At 40.1% G+C, this 23,034-nt stretch overlaps 9 protein-coding genes across 9 annotated transcripts; 4 read left to right on the forward strand and 5 right to left on the reverse strand.

Moving 5' to 3' along the window:
* Positions 1-448: 448 nt before the first annotated feature.
* I206_106456 (uncharacterized protein) lies at positions 449-1,022 on the reverse strand (the record flags this gene model as incomplete). Its single annotated transcript, XM_019158954.1, has 3 exons — positions 449-729; positions 796-853; positions 924-1,022. The coding sequence occupies 3 exons, from the start codon at positions 1,020-1,022 to the stop codon at positions 449-451; spliced, it is 438 nt and encodes a 145-aa protein (XP_019008092.1).
* A 1,534-nt stretch (positions 1,023-2,556) lies between these two features.
* I206_106457 (uncharacterized protein) lies at positions 2,557-3,317 on the forward strand (the record flags this gene model as incomplete). The annotated part of the gene is made up of 4 exons (XM_070203321.1): positions 2,557-2,606; positions 2,672-2,821; positions 2,968-3,212; positions 3,295-3,317. 4 exons carry the CDS (start codon positions 2,557-2,559, stop codon positions 3,315-3,317), a joined length of 468 nt encoding a protein of 155 aa, XP_070059422.1.
* Positions 3,318-3,798: 481 nt separating this feature from the next.
* Positions 3,799-9,836, reverse strand: I206_106458 (uncharacterized protein; the record flags this gene model as incomplete). The annotated part of the gene is made up of 14 exons (XM_019158956.1): positions 3,799-4,142; positions 4,210-4,295; positions 4,410-4,878; positions 4,936-4,993; positions 5,056-5,136; positions 5,195-7,853; positions 7,921-8,250; positions 8,310-8,566; positions 8,635-9,003; positions 9,065-9,199; positions 9,284-9,402; positions 9,474-9,534; positions 9,623-9,697; positions 9,834-9,836. The coding sequence occupies 14 exons, from the start codon at positions 9,834-9,836 to the stop codon at positions 3,799-3,801; spliced, it is 5,046 nt and encodes a 1,681-aa protein (XP_019008094.1).
* A 441-nt stretch (positions 9,837-10,277) lies between these two features.
* I206_106459 (uncharacterized protein) lies at positions 10,278-11,847 on the reverse strand (the record flags this gene model as incomplete). Its single annotated transcript, XM_019158957.1, has 4 exons — positions 10,278-10,550; positions 10,621-10,977; positions 11,064-11,670; positions 11,756-11,847. 4 exons carry the CDS (start codon positions 11,845-11,847, stop codon positions 10,278-10,280), a joined length of 1,329 nt encoding a protein of 442 aa, XP_019008095.1.
* Positions 11,848-12,403: 556 nt separating this feature from the next.
* Positions 12,404-13,047, forward strand: I206_106460 (uncharacterized protein; the record flags this gene model as incomplete). Its single annotated transcript, XM_019158958.1, has 4 exons — positions 12,404-12,429; positions 12,493-12,514; positions 12,617-12,655; positions 12,769-13,047. The coding sequence occupies 4 exons, from the start codon at positions 12,404-12,406 to the stop codon at positions 13,045-13,047; spliced, it is 366 nt and encodes a 121-aa protein (XP_019008096.1).
* A 653-nt stretch (positions 13,048-13,700) lies between these two features.
* Positions 13,701-15,492, reverse strand: I206_106461 (ATP-dependent RNA helicase eIF4A; the record flags this gene model as incomplete). The annotated part of the gene is made up of 6 exons (XM_019158959.2): positions 13,701-13,883; positions 13,941-14,230; positions 14,297-14,762; positions 14,834-15,014; positions 15,113-15,190; positions 15,485-15,492. The coding sequence occupies 6 exons, from the start codon at positions 15,490-15,492 to the stop codon at positions 13,701-13,703; spliced, it is 1,206 nt and encodes a 401-aa protein (XP_019008097.2).
* Positions 15,493-15,912: 420 nt separating this feature from the next.
* I206_106462 (uncharacterized protein) lies at positions 15,913-17,156 on the forward strand (the record flags this gene model as incomplete). The annotated part of the gene is made up of 5 exons (XM_019158961.1): positions 15,913-16,071; positions 16,140-16,334; positions 16,395-16,474; positions 16,551-16,809; positions 16,881-17,156. 5 exons carry the CDS (start codon positions 15,913-15,915, stop codon positions 17,154-17,156), a joined length of 969 nt encoding a protein of 322 aa, XP_019008099.1.
* A 1,531-nt stretch (positions 17,157-18,687) lies between these two features.
* Positions 18,688-20,695, reverse strand: I206_106463 (UV excision repair protein Rad23; the record flags this gene model as incomplete). The annotated part of the gene is made up of 13 exons (XM_070203322.1): positions 18,688-18,798; positions 18,871-19,083; positions 19,163-19,293; positions 19,345-19,360; positions 19,424-19,558; positions 19,616-19,630; positions 19,687-19,722; positions 19,789-19,916; positions 19,976-20,171; positions 20,238-20,317; positions 20,381-20,453; positions 20,525-20,557; positions 20,660-20,695. The coding sequence occupies 13 exons, from the start codon at positions 20,693-20,695 to the stop codon at positions 18,688-18,690; spliced, it is 1,203 nt and encodes a 400-aa protein (XP_070059423.1).
* Positions 20,696-21,392: 697 nt separating this feature from the next.
* I206_106464 (60S ribosomal protein uL29) lies at positions 21,393-22,299 on the forward strand (the record flags this gene model as incomplete). Its single annotated transcript, XM_019158963.1, has 5 exons — positions 21,393-21,439; positions 21,506-21,610; positions 21,913-22,004; positions 22,067-22,186; positions 22,280-22,299. The coding sequence occupies 5 exons, from the start codon at positions 21,393-21,395 to the stop codon at positions 22,297-22,299; spliced, it is 384 nt and encodes a 127-aa protein (XP_019008101.1).
* Positions 22,300-23,034: the final 735 nt, after the last annotated feature.

A 23,034-nucleotide genomic window follows, 5' to 3' on the forward strand; every position in this document is an offset into this window, starting at 1 on the left:
CATATCATAATTTGTGAGCCGAGTCGCGAAGGTATTAAAAACGGTGTAGTACAAGAAGGGTCCTTTCTTCTGAGTATGTCTTATTCTCCAAAGGATGCACACCTTCACTCGTTTTGTCGAGGACTCTCGACGTCAGTGATGTAAATGGTTCCAATGGAACAACGTGATCACAGTAAGGAACAACATCATCTTGTCTAGCATTAAGACGATCCGCCTATCAGGTGAAAGCGCTATACAACGAGGGTTGACATGAAGGCTCTCTTTCAATTCAAGGGCTATTTCCTCCTTGGGCAGTCCAAGCGCTAGGATGCGCTTGGCGGACACTCCTTCGTGTACCATCAATTGAAGTCAGAGCAAGATCCCTAGACTTAGATCACGATATTCTTATTCATGCAGTAGAGTATAATTTATAACCATTGTACCTTTAATTCGTGAGTGTGGAGACAGGTCAATTCAACGGTTCCCCCAAATGCCTTTTCTGATACCACTGGCCAACATATCTAAATCCCTCTAGCTCGGCAACCCTTTTTTCCAAGGTGTTCACTTGTGTCTTCAAGCTCTGGTTCTCACTACTAAGCTTCTCTAGCTCGGCTACCTTTTGCTTCAAAATATCCACTTGTCTCTCCAAGCTCTTATTTTCACTTCCAAGTTCCTCACACCACTGTCTCCATGCTTTTTCATCGTCTGAATATGAAATCACCTTTTCTTGGTCTGTGTATTGTAGAGCGTCTGTTGCCCATTAGTTAGCAGTCTGTCCAAGCAAAGTTCCGATCCGGCCATAGGTAAGTGACTCACACAATTCTTCATGGGTAACCCAATTGTTGTGATCGGTCACAGTGTGCGATTGGTGAGGCTACAGTGGTAGTGGCGCAAACCAACGCCTCAGCTATACAATAACATGTAGAATCATATGGGCAGCTCACCAAAGTATAATTTGGGCAATCGGAACTTGCGATTGATTCTGATTTGTCGCAATGTTCTGGATATCTGACGTTCCAATCTGTTCTATCGACGAAAGACATGGAGACGCCAAAAGGGTCGTCATCCAGGTGACGAGTTGTAGTGGCAATTGTAGGACCAGGGCTTTTCGTCTTGGGGACATTCTGTGATAAGAGGTCGAGACGATACACCGATATCCCCTGAGCAGGACCGGAAAGCGAGTACGAAGGTTGCTAAGTAGAGTTCGAGACGAGGTTCACGAGATATACATTTCTTAGGGAGAAATAGTAGTAACTTAGATACAGTGTTCGGTATATATATATGTATAGTTCTAGAACCGCGCATCTCCGTCCTTCCTTATCTATGACTTCCTTAACGCCGTACTAGCGTATTATGACACATTCGAGCTGTGGTTAGCCGTGGGAACCCATGAAAAATCATCATTCTCAAGAAGTTCAGCGAAGGTGCTCATGATTGGAGCTCGTACGTCGTTGAAGGCTGATAGAATGGCACAATGAATAATGTTGTTCACGATCAACAATGAAATCAAAACGACCGATAAACCAAAGTGATTTATATTAGTCATATTTAGGACAATGTAACTTATATGCATTTGCACCATATGTGTCATGATGAGCCCAGGTCTCCTATCCATACCTTCGAGGTGAATTCCCATATCTTCTTGCCAATGAACGGATACTTTGCCTTCCTTTTTCTGCACAGGAGAAGGGAACATATCTTACGTAAGTTTATCATTTTGTATTTCTCACCAGCCAGACGTTATGATATTTCTTTCGAACGATAATATGACATACAGATGATCCACATATTCATTGTATCTCCCAGGGGATCTTCCTCTGCTCCGCTGAAATTGCGTGTTTGGGACTCGACTGGCAGCGTGAAGACGAAGAAAGCCCGCTTCGAGGATTAGCTTTGTGCTGCTTGTTTTGGAGCAAATAGAGATCGTTCAATAGGCGGTGATATCCGTAAACAAATATTCATCGAATGCCACATCTGATAGCGAAAACACCGAGAAACTCCGTTCCAAAATGCATATCAATTTGATTCCGTCTGTAAATGCCCTGTTTAGTAGAATGAGAAGAGAATTGGCTGCATTACGCTGTAGGGGGTATTGTTGGAGTTTGATGCCAGACCACAAGCTTGTGCTGCAAATTCGACATTTGAATCTGTCAAAAAAAATCCTTCAACTTTTATAGCTTAGTCTTTTCCTTCAATCACTAACGGGTTCTTCACAGGTATTTAAAGTGAGTGATAGTCTAGCCAACATCAAGCAAGGAAAGAAGGATATAGAACTGATTTATCGCTTTCATTGTTGCGTTTTAATCGTTCAGATGGTCAAGAGTAAGTTGTCATCCATTATGAATCTAAGTCGTTGACTGTCATGCTGATTTATTCTTCTTCATAGGTGAGTATTATTTTCATCCAATGGTTCAGTCTTAGATATCTGAAGTTTGGACGTATTGTGAAATGATGGAAAGCGGTACAAAGAGAAATTAGAGGATTGTGTGATGTTTTGAGCAAAGTATTGAGGGGGAGGTTGTGTTTGTGGAAGTGGGGAATATGGGGCTGGTGACGCTCAACAGAAGACACTATGCCATGGATGTGGATATATTAGCAAAGAAGAGATATATGACCATCGACGCTAGGTCTCGAAGAGCTTGATAGGATAGGAATGGATAGATGTAATGGGTTTAGGATGATGCTGATCTAGATTTACTCCCATAACAGTCTACAAGCCCGGAAAAGTCGCTGTCGTCCTCTCTGGTCGACAAGCCGGTAAAAAGGTTGTCGTCATCAAACAATCTGATGAAGGAACCAAGGAGAGACCTTACCCTCACGCCGTTGTTGCTGGTATCGAGAGGTGAGTTTGCTATTTCAGCTTCGCTGCCTTCACATGTCTACATCTACATGTCGCTTCGCTGCATTAAGAGGGTCTCCAATCTCGCCATATCGACAGGGGAACATTGATAATCAAAGACAGCTGCTGATTAATGTGACTTGTCCTAGATACCCACTCAAAGTAACCAAGAACATGGGTAAAAAGAGAATTGCCAGACGATCAAAGGTTAAGCCTTTCATCAAAGTTATCAACTACTCTCACCTTCTCCCTACCCGATACCAACTCGAACTCGAATCATTGAAAGGTTCAGTCTCCAACGAAACTTTCAAAGAACCTACTCAACGTGAAGATGCTAAAAAAGCCATCAAGAAGGCTTTCGAGGAACGATACGCTAAGGGTAACAACCGATGGTGTAAGTATTCATCCCTTTGCAAATTTGCGAGATCTCGGACTGTTGGATAAAATGCTGATCATTTACGATTGTATTTTCTTAGTCTTCTCCAAACTCAGATTCTAAGCTTTTTAATCTAATGGTAGAAAAAAGGCTTTTGATTTGGGATTTAGGAATTGGAATTTGAGGAGATGAGGAATGTACAGGTGTACATATGATCGTTAACATGCCGATCTATACTATTTGCATGTCACTTGACTCTTACAACTTAATTCAGACTACAGGCAACCTTTGTCCAGCAGACGCATCATTTTCTCAAATCATCTCTCAATGAGACAAAGATGTTACGATTGCTGTGTTTACTTACTCAATGTCACTTGGTTCTGACGTCTATGAACTTCCGTTCGTCTACTGACATTCTAGCTCACTAGCGGGTATGTACACTGTCTGCTCGTTCAAGACAACTCTCATTCAATCAGTATCTGTTCTCACAATCACATACTGAACACCGTCTAACCCCGTACATTTGAATCATGTAGATTATGCATTGTAGATGTGATGTACAAGATCTCTAACAAATCTATCTGTATTAGTATGAAAAATCTTATCATGTCAAACCCAATTCTTCCCCTATCAACTCTAAACATCTTTTAGCTAATTCACTCGCATTCACTTCAATGAGATCTCTTCCATCACCTGCATTAATATGTTGATCATCATCATCTTCATCTTTACCATTCGTTTCTCGCTCTTCATTTTCGGTCGTTATTAAGACTGAATTATCGTTTAGCTCAATAGAAGGGTCTAATCCAAATAAATGAGCATGTTCAGAAGGGAAAATCCACATTGAAGGAGTATAAGGTAAAAAGCTAAAATTCAATAATAAAGGATAAAAATGGAATAAATGAGATTTTGTGGAGTTTTTATATATGGCTGAAAGCGTTTCTGTGCCTGTTTGAGATTCAAATATCAGCTCATGTATTATCCATAATGATATTATATCAAATCCCAAACCTACCTTTGTTTTCAATATTAAGAGAACCTTCCCAAATTTGCATTGTAGCTAAATGACGAAGTACAAATAAGATTTCTTCTTCCCTCACACTATGTCATGTAAGATATATCAGCTTCTGTGATACACAGCTTTACGACATGGTCGGCCGGAAAGAATGGTTGAAAGTACGTGTATACACGCCAAAAAAAAAAAACAGAACTCACCGTCCAAATGGTAGACTACCTCTCAATTTCTGATCATCTAACCATCTTCTCAGAGTTTGATCAAATCGTTTGATAAGCGCAGGTGCAGCTAACGAAGCTATTCTTCTTTCTTTATCACTATCACCTTCTTTTCGAACTGACAACGATACTAATACGTCCAATGCCCAATAACGTAAATCCTCTTGAGATTCCGGTATAGCAGGTGCAGTTGTTCCTCCGTTTACTCGAACATCATAATGATACAGCGCTGAAGCCTTACACAAAGTTTCAGAAAGTTGAATGATCAGTCGATCAGGTATTCGAGAATCGCCTAATCTAGAAATCATCATAGACCGTAGTTGCGTCAAATGGTTTATGACGAATGCCTCGTCGTCGGAGCTCGCGTCCTCTGAACTGTCTGCTAAAAGTATACCGCTCAGAACTTCGATCACCTGACACCAGATTGCTTCGAACCGCTCCTTTGATATATCTTCATTGGCAAGTCAGCTAGCCTCCCTTTATGTTTGTATCGATAGTCAGAGCTCACCCTCCTCATCTAGCGTTGACAAAACAATTTCCAGGACCGCGACGAAGGTAGTCATAGCCTATACGGATGAGCGGTCAATGTCAGCTATAAGAAGATGCCGCCATGAGATAGGATTCTTACAGTTTTCCATAATGGCGGATCATTGCCGAATCTGTTAGATGGAGGACAATCATACTTCAACTTTATAGGTATCGAGTATGCCTTTTCGTTATAAAACGATCAGCACTTCTCTCCCAGAATCATGCTGATTGATACTTACACCTAAGACATTTTCTACTACTCCATCCTCATAAATCTCTTTGGCTTTTCCTTTCCCCTTCCTATCTTTTCTGAAAACATCGACCATCTTGGGCATCGACCATTTACTTAATCCTACATAAGTCAATTTAACACCTGTTCCAATGGAGGATCCAGCTGTAGAATTGTCACCAGAAGCGAAATAAGCAAGTGAAGTGAACTCTGACAAATCATTCAATTTCTGACTAGTGGAGAATTTTTGAGAGTCTGCTATTAATGTTGAGATGGAAGACTGCAGTGGTGAAAGGGTATCAATATCGGGTCGATAATCTGAAGATTTCGTATATGTCATTATTGATTTTAAGATACTTGATAAGTCGTTAAGTTTTTTATCGTCGCTCGGAGGGATTTGACCATGTAGTTGAGAAGCAATTTTGACCAAGTTCACCAGATTATCCTGAGTATAGGAAGGTCTTTCCATAATTTCTTGACCCATACGTTTGAATGTTTCCCACGTTGTATCAACAATGAGTATCTTCTTTGTTTCCAGTTCTTTATTCGCGGAGTTAGTATCCAAGAAAGACAAGGTTCTCTCTAAAGCCTTCAAACCAGCTGTTGCACAATTCCCTGGCTCATCTGTCCATGCTTTATTTACACTGGCCAAAAATCGTTGGTAAACGTCGGCGAAGGATTCGAGTTTACTGATCTGGATCAAGAAATATCCAAAGATATTACCAATGGAGGTCAGAGCCAAAACAGACGATTCATCGCCACCTCTTTCGGTGGCCTCCAGCAAAGGGTAGATGACATGATTGAACACATCAGACCATAGTTTCGAGGTGAGTCCCGATCCGTAGATTTCTATGCATCTGAAAAGGGTTTGCATTGCACTTTTTCTGACTTCCAATCTCGAATCTCTTCCTAATGCCATCAATTCTGTGAGGAGGTATAACCACGTTTCTTGGGAGTCGCCTTTGGCTTGACTCTGCTGCACGGCATCGGAGACGGTCCACAGCAGGCCGATAGCGGCCAAGGTTATATTGACATCTTCAATTTGACGACCGAAATGTCCTAAGCAAGTGATGCAGCTTTTCATGGCTTGAAGATCGAGGGAAGTAAGAAAGTCCGTGCAAATGAGTTGGAGTGACGGGAAAGCTATCCTAACCAAATTGGCATTGCCTTTCGAAAGCATCGTTGATGGTCGACGGAGATCTAGACTTGATCCAGGAGAAAAAGGCGTTTCTCCGCTAGATTGTGTATTTCCCATAGAAACCGAAAGGGGTCCTTCGCCTTTATCTTGACAAATCGAATCTAACATGCCGAAGATTGTCGACCAGCCTACGGATAATGAATGTCCCGAAGATTCCAGTATCTGATTCAGAGTTTGATACCCAGCCGACCGCACTTCGTAATCGGCTGAAATCGTATTACTGATGGGGTGTACGTCGACCTGTTTGACCAGCACATCAAAGACTTGATGTTGAATCCGATCTTCCTTTCCAATCCTGACAGAAGACAAGAGCAATTCACCTAAAGCATCAGAGGCTTGCGTACGTATCGTTGCAGGTGCTGTGGTGTGCCTGGCAATTGCCAAAAGATGCTGAGTAACGACTGACCATCCTACTTCGGGCTCATTTCTGACCAAGCGATCAAGATTCAAGACGGACACTATTCGTAGCTTTCCTAAGCTGTAAGACCTTTCACCGGATTTTATGCTATGCGAGACATTTATCCCGCTTGTCCGCCTCCTTTGACTGTCTTGCCCAGGGGATAAAGCTAAATTCGGTGTGGGTGGTGCAGAATTATAATCGCTGAAGTCGGTCAATGACGGGTTTGATGCGTTCATACCTATCATTTCCGAGCTGAGCTGACACAATGCGGTGACGAAGGTCGTAAACGCTTCGTCGGGTAGATCGCGTGAAGAGTCGAACAGAGCGTTAACGAGAAGCTGGATCGATTCCGTATCAAGATCCTGCAGAATTTCAGGGGTATGTTCTGTTTGTTCATGACTCGCTTTAGGAGTTGCAGGAACCATAGGGCCACGAGGTGATCCGTCGGGCACTGTTGGTCGTCTGCCTATTGATGGTTTCCGAGTTGCTAGTAGATAATTCGCATTTTGCAAGATTTCCAGTACATCGTGCCATGCTTTGCCTAACGATGGTCCTAGAACCCGAGCGGTATTGACTGTACTTCGAAGACAAGCAAGGTTTCTGTCTGATAAGCTAGGAGGTCCCAATGACCCGCCAACACCTAAAGATGAGAAACCCAGAGCATCTGCCGATATCACGCTTGGGTTACGAGGAGGATTAGGATTTTCCATGTATGATTGCATGGCGGATACGACTGCTGGCGGTACAGCATATTTCCCCAAGCTGCTGAGGAAGGCATCTCGAGGGGTGTTTAGTTCCAGTAATCCACACGCGATGGTGAAATCTTGCAATGCAGTCAAGACTTCAGCAAAGAGGATATCGGAAAGATTGGTTCCTATTGAATAAGATAACGCGGCCAAAAGGGCAGGCCAAGCGGAGGATGCTAATGATTTTATGGTTTCCGGTGGCGTGGTGGAGCCTGCGACAACAGTATATATGCCATTGGCAATGGCATTCAGGGACTGAAGAGCGAGAAGGTAGATGTAAGTATCGGGTACAAGCGGTGCTTCAGCCTTTTCATGTTGCTCAATGCTGATGCAGGGATATGGTTGAATCAGCTGCGTCCTCCGAGGAGAATGCAAAGAGAAACATAGCTTACAGTCTTAGCTTGACTCCGGAAGCATTGCTTAGACCGCCACCTTGGCCTCCCATCATAGCGTTGACTGTGTTTACCCCGACACTAGCTGCAGAGCTGACAATTCCGATGCCCAAATCAAGATAACTCGCATGTGGATTAATACTTGGACTAGTGGGATCCATATGGGGTACTCCCAGACCATGCATTTGCGTTCCGATACCTAGTAAAGCTGGTTTCTCGTTGAGTAACCTTGAAAGCGAGAATACGACTTTGCTAAACAATTTGGGGGAGTTGTCAATCGAATCGTAATGGGAATAGATATTCTGCAGAAGTGTTGTATCACCACAGATACTGTACACACCGCTCATTAGCCTTCTTCGATAAACACAGAATGCAGAAAGTCAACTTACCCTCTTATTATTTCTAACGCTAAAACTCTCAACCAGCTATGATGGGAATCGCTATTGTCGAATTCACCCATACCTAATTTGATCAATGTCAAGAGGTAGATTCTTACTTGTTCGGGTAACTGGTCCATGAAAGATCGAATCAGAAGGAAGATAAGTCGACAAACTCTGAGTGCTATTGGGAAATTTGGTCTTTCGGAAAGTAATTTGAGAAGCAGAGGATCAAGTGAATGTTGGAGTAAAAAGAGTAATTCAGGTTGCTACATGATAACATTGATACCGTAGATAATGTTAGCAATCGTCTCAAAGCAAGAATTTGACAGCGCACCTTTTTGACTGATTCTTCATAGCCGCTAAGAATGCTTTCTATCAACTCTAATCCGGACGTTTTGTGCAGACTCTGCAGCTTCAACAATGTAGGTTTATTCTCCGTACTACTCTTACCCCACCCAGAACCCGTTGAGGCAGTTAAGAGGCATAGATCCGAGAAGAGATTATATGCATCTAAAGCTGAAGGCGTGATATGCAATGTGGTCGATGGGTTCGTGGGTAAATTGAAAGCTCTGGTAGGTGAGTCGGCCTCAGGCGCAGCCAGACGGTCAAAGACCAACATCACGGCTTGACGTAAAGTTGCAGCGGCCGTAGACGATACAACGGAGACTCTCGAATCTTGAAGTTTGAAACATAACAACAAAGCCTAACATGTCGATAAGAATCAGATCGATTACCTGTGATTTGATCGAATGAATAACACTCACATTTCCTAGCACTTCTTCGTGTACGTCCGTATTATGCGTTAAAATAGATAAAAGAGTTTGTAATAGTTTCAATTGAATATCGACAGCTTGATTAGCTACACTGGCCAATGTCTGGAGTACATCAGGTAGTTTGCTCTAGAAAACAAAATCATGTTAGTTGTAATGGTGATTAGAATTTTGGGTGCTGTGAGTGTGGTTCAGATTACACCTGTGACTCACAGTTGGAACACCTCCTAATGAAACTAATCTCTGTAAGGCCGCTATGCTGATCCCTATAACTTTAGCTACTTTTGTCTTACATCCTCTCGTTATAGGTTCCAAAAGCGTATCCGCATTATCTGCGATAAGTTGTAGTACAATCATTGGTAAGTTTTGCTATCTTGCCTTCTGTGGTCTCAAATTCACTTACCGTACAACTTGTCCCGAGGCAATGGGCCTCCTTTCAGCAGTTCCAGCGCAGCTTCGCTCGCCTACGATCGAAAATGCAGGTTCAGTCTCCATTCATGACGATCTTATGTTGATTTATTACAGCTTGCTAATCAAGCGTAAATCACATACGTCTTTCACATCTGGATTCCGCCTTTTAGTCTCTATTATCAAAGCCTGCAGCTCCGATACGAGGAGGTTGTGGTCCTGTAAAGATAAGTTGTCAGCTCAAGGTTCCGACAACAGAAAATTCCATCCTGGCAGAAATTATTCCTGCCTGGTTATGAGATGCTTATCGAGTCGGAAGGCTCGACAGCACAGTGTGGGGGATATTTAAACATACCATCTGGGCCTAAATACCGAGAAGATCTACCATGAACCTAAGAGTTACTGATTGATTGTTTTTATGATTATGTATTTGAGGCAATTGCAACGAAGAGCGAATCGCTAAGTCAACCCGGATTGTCTTTGCTCTCTGATCTCATCCAAATAACAGGTACATATCATTAATTGACATTTGAAAGGTCGCGTATATTGACAGTAATGCTTCATGTCAGTCATGTCTACTCTCGACGTGACGTGGTGATCAACTGAGTGCGGTGTTCGCCGCCATTCGGATATTTGTTTACATCATTTTATCATGCCATAAAGCAACCGTAGAGGAATATGGAGGCAAAGACATTGTTGATGTTGAGAAACGTAACCAAGTAAACCCAGGTCTATCTCCTTACACATATATGCATACATCCAGATTCTAAGCAGACGGAGATTTTCATTTAATCGATGTCTACTCAAGACCTTCTCGTCTACGCCATTCTTTCCTATAGACTTCACAAGCCTCTACAAAACCTTTACCTAATTCTTCACCTTGTTCCCAATTATCAACTTCTTCATAACCCACTTGAGTATTTCCCCATCTTTTCGAAATCACTGCGAATCTTTGAGCCGGATTTTTGGCAGCAGGTAAGAGGTTTTTATCAGATATTGAAGCTGCATAAAGTATAGGTAAAGCACCTTGATCTGCATAAACCGGATGATGAGTTGATCCAAGTAAACGACACTAAAATATAAAAAAAATTGTTAGTAAAATAAAATCCAATTGGATTGAATAGATAGATTGGGAAACTTACAATATAAAAAGATATCCAATAAAAGAAAAATTTAACTTTTGCCCACCAAAGTATCATACCCATACCTCCAGCGAAAAAATTTGTACATACACAACCTGGATCAACTGTTAATACTCTAACAATTCTTTCTCCTTCTTGTTGTGAATTTCCATATTCTTTATCAAATTGAGTCATTATTAAATCACCCATTATTTTACTTGCAGAATAAGATTTTTCGTAATTTATTAATTGATAATCATCTAATGGATTTGAAGATAATTTAGAGAAATCTGATGTTAATGATGAGGTATATATTATACGTGGTGAAAATGGTAATTTTTCTGGACTTCTTTTGAGTAGTGATATCAATTCTCGAACCTATAAATCGCAACATATATTCTTATCAGTACAATTTTGATACTAAGCTACAATCATGTATACGTTAAACACCAAGTCAAACATACCATTATATAAGGCGCTAAAACGTTTGTACCCCAAACTAAGCCTCTTTCTCCATCAGCACTCATTGCACCTTTAATTTCAAGATTATAAGTTGGTCGACTTTGAGCATTTGGTAATCCCTCCAAAATATTTTGCTTAAAAAAATCTATCCAATCTAATCCTGAAAAAGCTCCCATACCAGCATTTAAATAGAGTGTCGTTATATGTGGATATTTCGATTTTAATGATTCACAAAATCCTAATACTCCATTGCCTCCTCCTGGATTATCCAAATCAACTCCTTCCCATACTATCTTTAATCCTTCTTTCCAACCTGATCTTTCTTTTTCACCCCTTTTCCGCCTTTCAATCAGATCTTTCTCGTGCTTCTCTAAAAGGATTTCTCTAGCTAATTCAGCTTTCGAACGAGATCTACAAGCTAAGATCAATGTTAAAGTTGGAGGAGGATTTGGGATTTGTTCTGTAGGTTTTTGAGCTGATTCAGCATCGAATTCTGATCGGAGAGAAGGTGGTAAAGCTGTCAATTGGGGTGTTGATATTGGTATAGGTGTTCCAGGCGGAAAAGAGAGGTTGTATAATAATTGTTGACATATTCCAAGACCAAAGCCGCTGCGAATAGTATAAGAGATTAGCCCACGCTCCACAGATACCAGATTACATTTAAATCAGATGAGATAGCTTAGAATCATCTCACCTATTCGCTCCAGTCACTACGACGATTATCCTGTTATCATCCCTCTCTGCTCCGTCAGGTAATTTACTTGAACCCGAACGCGTCGAAACCATCTTGCGCCTGATTCTTCCAGATATCAGCTTCTCAGGACTAGTAGAGACTCTAAAAGTGATTACAGAGCTGCTTGTTATTGTCAGTCAAGTACCAGGATGCGTCGATCAATTTGTTATCATTGCATCTCTCTCATTTCAAAGCGGGTTACGATATTATAGTGAATTTAATTATTGAACACTTGGAAAATGACAATCAACTCGCTTGAAGTTCCAACAACGAACGGTGATCACCGTAATATTACATAAATGATTCACGTGATCTATCTCGGAAGCAGCAATATAAGTAGTAAGGATCGGCAAAAGTTGGGAATTGCCTTGAACACTTTATTCGCTGTCATTTGTCCTATCGTTATTTCGGTTTCATTAGTCAAAAGGTCCTGAAGCAGAAGATCTAAGATCAACCTATTCAAGATGGGAGGTTCAAATCGTATGTCAATTACTCATCACTCAGCATCCAAGTTGGACCAAAAGTCGAATTCGTCGATGATTGATTTCTTCTTTTCAATCAGTTGAAATCTTTAAATTCGGATTTTACATGTTCTTCCCAATTTATACAATGTTTAAATTTGGTGATCCAGAATGGTAAGTGCATTAACAATTTCAAAGAAATATTACATAGACTGATTCGTATTATTATTTCTAAAGGTATGAAAGCTATGTACAACCTGTAAGTTCTTTTAATGATTTTGTCGCATTGAAAGATCATAAAATCATTGAAACAATAACTGCATATATAATATAAGACTGAAACTTCGTTTTATTTTGATAGTATAAAGAAATCTTATGGCCACCGTATGAATCAACTCATGTAAGTTTTAATTTTAATATAAACAATTTTAAAATGATTAATCACATTATTTAAAAACATCATTCTGATTTTATATTCTAATTTTTGATTTGAAAATTATCCTTATCTTAAAGCAACCACCACGTACACATACAGATGTTAAAGCAGAATTAGCACGTATGAAAGCTGAAAGAATTTCTAAAAAAACTGGAAAATCAATTAATCAAATTACACAAGATGAAATTAATAATGAAGTAGGTGGAGTAGGTTTAAATATTTCTTCTTCTTCTTCTTCTTCTTCTTTTTCTTCTTCACAATCTATAAATCAAATACCTCCAAAATCTACTTCTACTTCATTCAATTGGCCAAATAATAATTCCCAACAACAAGAAGGGAATGAAAGATTAGTATAAATCATTCTAGAAGGAAAAAATTAATCAATATAACGAATAATAGAATTTCTCAAATTTCAAATATAATTTGAATTACATTTTCCATCTGGTCCAAAGTCAACAGACATTTTACAATTGTATTAATATGCATTTTACACTTCTCTTGTTCTGTTGTATCTCCTTCTCTGAGCACGCGTGCAAAGACCAAATATGTATAGCATTTGACAGATCGAATGACGAATAAATCAAAATACCATACCATTCACTAACAAACTGAGGGGTCATAAACAGGAGAATTCGCAATCATTATATGCTATCGTGCAGATCAGAAAAAAATGAATGATATCATGTAGCATAAAATCTACCATTTTTGCGAGATGAAAGAGACCATAACGAATCTATCTAATAGAGAAAAAAGAAGAAGATTTGAAAAGAAAAAAACGATTATCTTGTATATGAGATAATTGAGTTTCTTCAACTAAAGCTAATTTACCTCCACATAACCTTTTAGGTCTTTTACCTCTACGACGATTCAACCAAGATAGATATAACATTTTTATAAGTGAGAAAAAGGATAGAGAAATGATAATTAAAAAATGTAAAAAAAAGTAAAATCAAATTCTATATTATTGATGGTTTTTTTGAGCGCAGTAGTATGTAAAATTCTATTACGCTTAAATAAGATCGGCAACGTTGAGAGGCATCTCATCAACTTGAGTGTTATAGTAAGTCTCAATCTCTCTAAGCATCTTAACGTCATCTTGAGTAACAAAGTTGATGGCAACACCTTTTCTACCGAATCGACCACCTCTACCAATTCTGTGGATGTAGTTCTCCTTGGAAGCTGGGAGATCGTACTATATGCAAATTATCAGGTCAACCAAATATTAGTTTACAAACCAAAAGACACTCACGTTGATAACCAAAGAAACTTGTTGAACATCGATACCTCGAGCAAGCAAGTCGGTAGCAATGAGAACTCGAGAAGAACCAGATCGGAATTCTTTCATGATAACTTCTCGTTGAGATTGGTCCATATCACCGTGCATGGCAGAGACGGTGAATTCTCGCTCGTGAAGTTTTTGGGTGAGCCAGTCTACCTTTCTTCGGGTAGAACAGAAGATGACGGCTTGGGTAATGGTGACGGTCTCGTAAAGATCACAAAGGGTATCGAGTTTCCACTCTTCCTTCTCAACAGCGATGTCTACGATCATACCAGAGAGTCAGTCAGATTCTTCAGGGACATAAGGCTTATCAGTCAAGTACTCACAGAATTGTCTGATACCTTCGAGGGTAAGTTCATCCTTCTTTACCAAGATTCTAATGGGATCTCTCATGAATTTCTTGGTAACGTCAAGAACCTCAGGAGGCATGGTGGCGGAAAGAAGGACGACTTGGGTTTCGGCAGGGAGAAGTTGGAAAATGTCGTAGATGGAATCTTTGAATCCGGTGGAAAGCATTTCATCGGCTTCATCAAGACAGAACATCTTGACGGCATCGGATTTGAGGGCACCTCTGTTGATCATGTCGAATACTCGACCTGGGGTACCTACAACGACGTGAGGACCTTCGGCGAGTTTGGCCATGTCTTCTCGGACAGCGGTACCACCGACACAAGCGTGACAGTCTACGTTGAGGTAATCACCGAGAGCAATGACAACTTTTTGGATTTGTTGAGCGAGTTCTCGAGTAGGGGCAAGGATAAGAGCTTGAGTCTTCTTGACGGTGGTATCGATCTAAGCAACCGCGCGACAAATCGAGTCAGCACAATGTTTGTAGATTCTCATTATCGAGAATCCCAACTCACTCTTTGGAGAATGGAGATGGAGAAGGTAGCGGTTTTACCGGTACCGGATTGGGCTTGAGCGATACAATCTCTACCAGTGATGATAGGCATGATAGCTCTTTGTTGAATAGCGGAAGGTCTCTCGAAACCGTAAGCGTAGACACCTCGGAGAAGGTCACCCTTGAGGTCCATGTTGTCGAAGCTGTGCGACAATTGTATGTCAGTGAACTGCTACAACCGCTAAATCCTTTCCGCCAGGTGACAGATTCTTTAGTTATCGGAATGTGAACATGCACTTACTTGTCAACTACTTGGTTCCAGTTGGATTCGATGAGATCACCGTTCATTTCAAGACCACCTTCGGTCTCATTCTTAACGCTGCGAAGGAAACGAGGCTGTCAGCTTTGCTGCATTCATTTTCAACATATATTGCGCCTCTGCTCCGCTAATGTTTCTCTTGCCACCGATCCGATGTTCCCTTCGTTCGCTCATTGGACACAACAGATGAGTCTGTAGGTTGATTTGACCCCTGTCGAAAGTGACTATAGCCTGCTCTCTTGTATTTCTTGTAGTCCGTAACTCCATAATGACCTTTTCAACTATATCATCCCTTCCAAAACTTCCAACCTGAATTTCTATTAAAACCAAAGGGAGAGTTTTCATTATACTTACTCGGACATATTGTATTAGTTGTTTCTTTTTTGTTGATACTCTGTCGCTTCTTGCTGACAAAGTACTCGTTTTTCGCTTTTTAAAAGTGTGTTGTTGGTAAGTTTTAAATTGATATAATGAACCCGAAGGTATTTTTGAAGAAAGAGAGGAAAGAAAGGTTTATTTTGTGAATAAATTATCAATGAAAAATTCTTCAATGACGGGCGCGTGGTAACAAAGGGTTTATTATACAAATAAATAAAAAAAAACCCTATATAATGGAATTATCGGATATTCTTAAATGTGGCATCTTTTATTATAGCAGAACATCATTACGAGTAAATACTTTACTCTCTCTTCGCGACTTATCTTTCAATTATGCTTTATCTCTTCAGTCTTGATTTCCTACTTAAATTACACCATGAGGGGTGTTAGATTACCCGAACCGAATGCCTTATAATAGTCAATTTAATATCCAACCAAATGATGATAAAGCCTTTGATCAACCTTCAATAAGGAAAAAATGGATTCAAAATTTAATAAATTTACTTCATACTTGTTTGTTGAACGGGGAAATAACAAGAGCTAAAAGAGCTTGGTCTATTCTTGTGAGCTATACCCGAGCTTCGATTCAGCTTTGAAGGCTTTTTACTCATGAGTTCACTTATGTCTATAGGTCCGATGTCGTGAAGTCAATTGGAAATCACGATGGTATTGGGGATTACTTATCCTTTCGCACGATATCTCTTTCACACTCAATGAAGTCAATGAGGCTACTCAACCGATAGCTTTCTCTCAGAACTACGGAGACAAGAGCAAAGATATTGAAAGATGGTTGAATTCATTAAGAGTATTCGCAAAAGAAGAAGATGTAAGCTCTGATTCGCTATTGTTTTTACAAGGTAATTCGAAGCTTACAAACTTATTGCAGAAACCTTCCCTTCTGCATGCACTCATTTTACATTTGATAAAGTCGGGGCAATACAGACAAGCTTATGACCAACTTGAAACGTAAGTCAGTCAGTTTGGCAATCCTAGCCGGGAATATCAGAAAAGAAATTGACCTGGAACAATCTACAATGATTAGATGGCTTTCTTCGTACCCCTATCTCCTTTCTGGGCCTTTACACACTTATGCAGGTTTACTTTCTTTCTATCTTGCTCAACCTCCGTCTGCAAGAATCGAAAATCAAATTTCAAATGATGATAGATCTTCATCCACTTCACCTTCGCCTAGTTTTGCTCAACAAGTAGATATAGGTGGATTAAGACAAGCTAGAGGATGGTTTGCAAAGGCTTTAGAGATTGATGAAACGGATCAAATCGCTATTCAATTCATTTCAATAGTAAGTCAGCTTCTCATTCGACTGGTTGTTTAACTTTCGAATCAAAAGCTGAATACAATTCAAATTGTCAGATTGATAATCCAAGTCAAGGGAAACATTATAGTGAAGATGAATCTGATTTAGAAGATTCGAAAAATCACCCCTCAAGCGATTCTGATTCTGAGCTAGATGAAAAGCTTGAAGAGTATGATTCGAGTGATTCAGACCTTGAAATTGAAAACGTAGATTACAAGGAAAGTGATGAAGAATTAATATCTGATGAGCAAGAAAAGGCAGATAATTCAGATCATCAATCTATAAGCGGACAAAGTTGGTCTGATGATTATTCTGATTCTTACGGTAATTGAATATAATGATATATTTTATTTCTGTTGAGTTATAAATCCCATATCAAATGCAATACAATAAAATATAATACAATATAATAATAATTCGAACAATTTCACTATATTTCTTCCTATTGATATTGATGTGTTAGATCTCAGCTATTGATTTTCAAACTTCACTTCCAATTGTAAATATCATATCACTTTGTAAAATACCTAAAATTCTTTTACTATCTTATAATCATATCTCTTCCTTCTTTATTCTAAGGTTTTCCTTCTTTCCAATCGTATAAGAAGTAATCATAATCTCTGATTGATCTTTTCAAATTTACTTCTTCATCTTCATTTCCGAATCTCAAAGTTGTTCTTATAGAAGTTATTCAATGGAAACAAATCGGAATTGAGGAAATAAGAAATCATTGAAAATTTTAGAAAAACATCACGAATTGATGGAAATGAAAGCTAAAATAAAAATGATTTTCAACGATGACTTTCGTCTAAATTATTCAAATGAAGCACGAAGTAATTTCCTTTAAATCATATTTTCGATTTCGAAGGTTTCCAATCCTATTGTATTCAGCTTTATACTTAAATTAGATGATGATATAAGTAGAACACTTTGAAATTTCAATACAAAACAACATTGAAAATTTATTCCAAAAAGCATTTTAACATCCAATTCATTTCAATGATATTAACATTCCTTAAGAATTAAATTACAATTCAGATTGTTTTGTCAAATATGAAATCTAAAATTATAGGTAATAAGAAAAATTCAATTCCAGTAGTTATTAAATAACTAAAAACAATAAATGATCATTCAGTTTTGTTTGACACAATATCAAACAAAGAAATTTACTGATATTTTGTGGAACATTTAAACTTTGCCATCTTATACTAATACTTGATATCAAAGAAAAACAAATTCCATAGGGATTGAAATTTGACATTATTCCGTAATTATATTTTCCATTCTTCCAATCGTGCGTGCGGTTTGTGACCAATCAATCTCTGTTCCAATTTGATTCGATCATCGAAGTATTCAAATAGATCGTGGTGATATCAGTGGATTTACAACATCGATCAGTCCGCGACCCGCCCGATACGTCAAGTAATCCATAAGCAGCTTCGAACTTTGTCAGTACGTGAATAACCGGGAAGAGCTTTCACAAGGACATAAGCAATAGAAGAATATGATTGTATTTCGAAAATTTTTTGCAAGAGGCAACAGTCATTTGTACTTCTGCGAAGCTCCTTCTTCCCATTTGAATAACAGAATAGGGTCAAATTGCCAGATCAACAACACAACAGTATCTTATCAATCACTTATCAGTATCGTTTCACAATTCCATTACATTTAAGCCTTTAAGCCAAAAATTCAAGCGTCCAGGCGGTTACTTGTTACCTGACAACTTCTATATCCTAGAATAACAAGTAAATGAAGCATATGAAATTGTCTTCCTTATTGATGGCATGTCACATCATTATACATGATAAAGAAACTGGAGATTGATACTTCGTCATTTCCATCTATACAGCTCTGAGAATATTTCTAATCATCTTCACCTTGATCAAAAAGGAAATTAGCAGCGAGTTCTTCGTTCTTATCACAAAGCATATATGCTTGTAAAACCATTTGACGATCAAATCCAAGTGCTTCGAGCTATAACAAATTTTGGAGATTATCATCATATCGTACACCGAATGGGATGAGGCAAAATGCGATAGAACGTACCCTTTCAACAGCAGCAGCTTCCTCTTGAGTCAGATTCACTTGCATCACTTGAGGTCCGCCGAAACCTTCATCCTCCTCATCACCTTCACCACCGGCACCAAGTAACTCATAAAGCGCTTGAGGATTCTCATTAATCAATTGAGCGAGTTGAGGATTCGAAGCGGCAATTTGCTGTAAAAGAGGTTGAATCAATGCGGGGTTTTGTTGAACCATCTGAAAAAATCAGGATAGTAGTCAGCTTCCATAGTTGCACCGAGAGTGCGTGTGATGGTGTATGAAAGTCGATACATACCTCTCGAATTTGTTGTAAATGCGGCGCATTGGCTAAACCACCGGCACCGGGTCCGCCAGCACCACCAGGTGCTCCACCAAGGCCACCTGCACCTGCACCTGCACCTGCGGGTACACCTCTATCTCGGTTCACTGCAAAGTTGTATCAGCTGGGATGCCGGCGTATAGGTCATTCTAGCTTACTAGCAGCTTCAGCAGCCTACAGAAAAACACAAATATTAGCTGCACGATCAATTCGATACAAGCACACTACAAAGCTTACAGCGAAAAGATTCTCCGCACTACCGGCGGATCCTGTTTGTTGAGGTGCCGGTGGTTGAGCGGCAGCAGGGGCGGAAACAGGTTGAGCGGCCTGGGCGGGCTCCGAAGGGGCAGCAGCGGGAGCTGGGGCGGAAGGCTACAGACGGGATATCAGCTCTTAGTCAAGGAGTCATTCTCCAAATAGCTGACGTACAGCAGGGGCTTGAGCCTAACCCACAGCGTCAGCAAACCTCTTCAACCACATTGAACGTTATGATCACTTACAGCTGGACCAGTTCCTTCTACCTGAGGAATATTTCCCTACATACCGCAAATAGTCAGCCTTTTTAACATCTTTCCGGCTCCACTTCGATTTAACCGACATACACTCATGAGATATTCTACAGCTCTATCAGGGTTGTTGAAACTTGCTCTCAAAGCTCTGACTACCAAATCACGTTCAAAACCCATCTCCACCATTCCATCTGTTGCAGCTTGTAAAGCTGCTCCGGTGACTACGTGACGTTTGCATCAGCTGAGTAACATTTCGACCCGAATAGTCGTCGAAACCTACCGAAAGATCCTCCCAGTCCAGACTCCACCGCAGTCGAGCTTTCTGTACTTGCTGGAGCGGCGGCAGGGGCTTCCGTAGTTGGTGCAGATGCTGGTTCTGCAGGAGCAGCGGGGGTTTCTGTTGAAGGAGCGGATGATGCAGGGGCAGCTGGGGCAGGGGTTGAGGTTGACGCGGCAGAAGCGGGAGGGGCCTTGGGCTACAGCATTTGCAGAAGCAGATCAACTCGATAGTCTGAGTACGGGAGTAACCTGTATATACCTACTTTTGATACCATCACTACTAAGAAATCCTTCTCCTTTATCTTCAACGATTCTACAGTGGCGGCATCATTGAGTATTTTCCCTATAGAAGCATATTCCGATCAGCTGGAAGCACCCAATACCTGCAATCGCATCATAAGCTGACCTGAGTATATCAACTTCTGGTTTTCAGCAGGAAAAGTTTGTGTTTCTTGTATCTTCTTCTTAAGATCACCAACCTATTTGCAGGAATCTCTCAGCTTCTTCTCATGGGGAAAGGTTGCTACAGAAAAGCTTAATCTAAACTTACAGTTTCTGATCCCTCAGCATCTACAGTGAACAGCTATATAGAGGCAACCATCAGTTTCATTCCGAAAAGATCAAGACAGACTCTATTTCAATACTCCTCAAATAGAGGTTAAAGTGAAGGATGAAGGAGACATGCCTTGTTTTGTACAGTCTTGAAAGTGATTTTGACCATTTTGCTTGAATGAAACTTGTCTCAAAGTAACAAGGATGAGTGTATGATGATCAAAGTTAGTATATGTCAACGTTATCCAGACTATGTTTGACGATGTTGATTCGATTGAGGACGCTGATGCATCTTCTGTTGCTTGTCAACTGTTAATCGATATTGACCCCGCAATCCCACTCCTCCACCTCGTCATTTCATTAGAGATCCATATTATCAGCCTCAGCCTTGGGACGTCAGAAATCAGTCTGACTAATATCGGAATCAAATATATCAAAATTCAGTACACGTCAAGACAGACTTCTTTCGATGCGTGAGCGAAATTGTCGGATAAGCCAAAATCTTAACCCCGACAGGGATTTTAGCTGTGCCACCGCTGTAGCTGTCTGCGTGGGAAGTTGTGTGTATGGCAAGATTTTGCTCTTGCTGTCAACGTCTCGCAAACCAGTCGTCTTACCCTAGCGATACTCTGATTGTCACTGCATACTACGGCTCTACTGCCTACTCAGTCTCTCGCTTGATACTGTAGGTCCTAATTCGAGGTTTTTACTAAAAATAATTAACAAGTAATTTTTACTCCTCTCCTTCTTTAGCCTTCAAGCATATCAACACGTACGTTCATTCATATATATCAACATCATCTTCAACAATATCATCAACGACTAAAACTAACAAATAGGGTTTTTTCGATTTGCAGTCTTTAAAAATGGCTTCCTCTTCTTCTAAGATCAGGGCCTTCGAGCTCCAATCCAAGTATGTTAATAGAATATAGAAGTTCAAAGGAGGAGATGAGAATGCTAATGGATAGTTTTTGAATAGGAGCAAACAAGATCTCTTGACTCAACTTAACGAACTCAAGACTGAACTTGCTTCTCTCAGAGTACAAAAGATCGCTGGTGGTTCCGCTTCCAAGTTGACTAAAATGTGGGTATCATTCGGGTTTTCAGAATTTCAGAATTAGTCAGGATAGTTAGGATGCAGGCATAGGCATGGCCGTTGGGATGATCAGATTAGATTATTGGAATATAGTTCATCCGACGGAAAGGATTGGGTCGAATTTTCAGCAGAAGAAAGATATGGATATACAGCGTTGGATTATGTCGATTCCAGATAAATGTGGAAAAGGATACGTGAAATGGAAGAAGGATCAAGAGGGACGATTCTGTCAGAAGGAATGGAGATCAAGGATCACAGGGAACATATGCTGATTCTTCATTTGTGAATAGCAACACCGTCCGAAAATCCATCGCTCGAGTTCTTACCGTCATCAACCACAAACAAAGAGATAACCTTAGGGAATTCTACAACAAATCTAAGTGTGAGTGGAGATAAGAGTTAAACATTGAGGATATTTTGCTGATTCTGTTCTATTGTAATTAGACCTTCCCCTTGATCTTAGATACAAGAAGACCCGAGCTATCCGAAGAAGACTTACCCACAAGGAATCTCACGCTATCACCGAGAAACAACACAAGAAGAACATCCACTTCCCAGCTAGAAGTGAGTCACTTCATCCTTTTGGATGGCTTTACTTTCCTGTCAAAGTCAAAGTTGTTGAACAAACTGAATGCTGATACTTATTGATCTTTGCAGAATTCGCTTTGAAGGCATGAGCGGGTCATCATACTTAGTCCTATAGGTTGTTAGGGTTTTGGATGCATGGAGTGTACTATGATTATTGTTAAGAGAGATTGCAAGTTTGCACTTTGAATGAGGGATCTTCATCTCTGGGAGAATTCACGTTGCGTCTCATGACAACCTCGTTAATCACTGGCAAAGGTCTAACCACGACAGTTGGTATCACTCTGACTCAGCATCAAGTGTTGGCCCACCCAGGCCGTTCTTCAGATGAGAACAACGCAAAAGACTATACTAGGAGGCTGCATCTTGTCAAAATGACGAAAGTTTTCTACACAACAACCTTGATGTCATCACTCACCGATGATCTGGACTTCGTGGGAGGAGCAGATTGTCGTATAATTGTCGTCCTCCTGTACTCACTCCTGTACTCATTTTCATTCTTAATGCTGACTCTAGGCCCGTTGCTTGACGCCATCAGAAGATTATCAAAATGACGTATTATAAAGCTCGAAGATCCATTGATTGTATCTGAATTTTGACGACAAGCAGAATTTACGAAAGGAGAAGAATATAACAAACAGGAAATGACGCATTATAGGCTTAAAGATCCATTGATCGTATTTGAACGAAAGGTTGTTAGCCTTCTTGGACAATTTGAGTCTCAATTTGAATCGAGTTGATAGGATATATGATCCATTTGCCCTCCAGTTTCTATCATGTAAATGGACTGTTGAATCAATTATTTCTTTTCCCCTTTCCATCTTTCT

This window comes from Kwoniella pini, chromosome 9 (assembly GCF_000512605.2).
Source record: "Kwoniella pini CBS 10737 chromosome 9, complete sequence".
Taxonomy (NCBI): Eukaryota; Fungi; Basidiomycota; class Tremellomycetes; order Tremellales; family Cryptococcaceae; genus Kwoniella; species Kwoniella pini.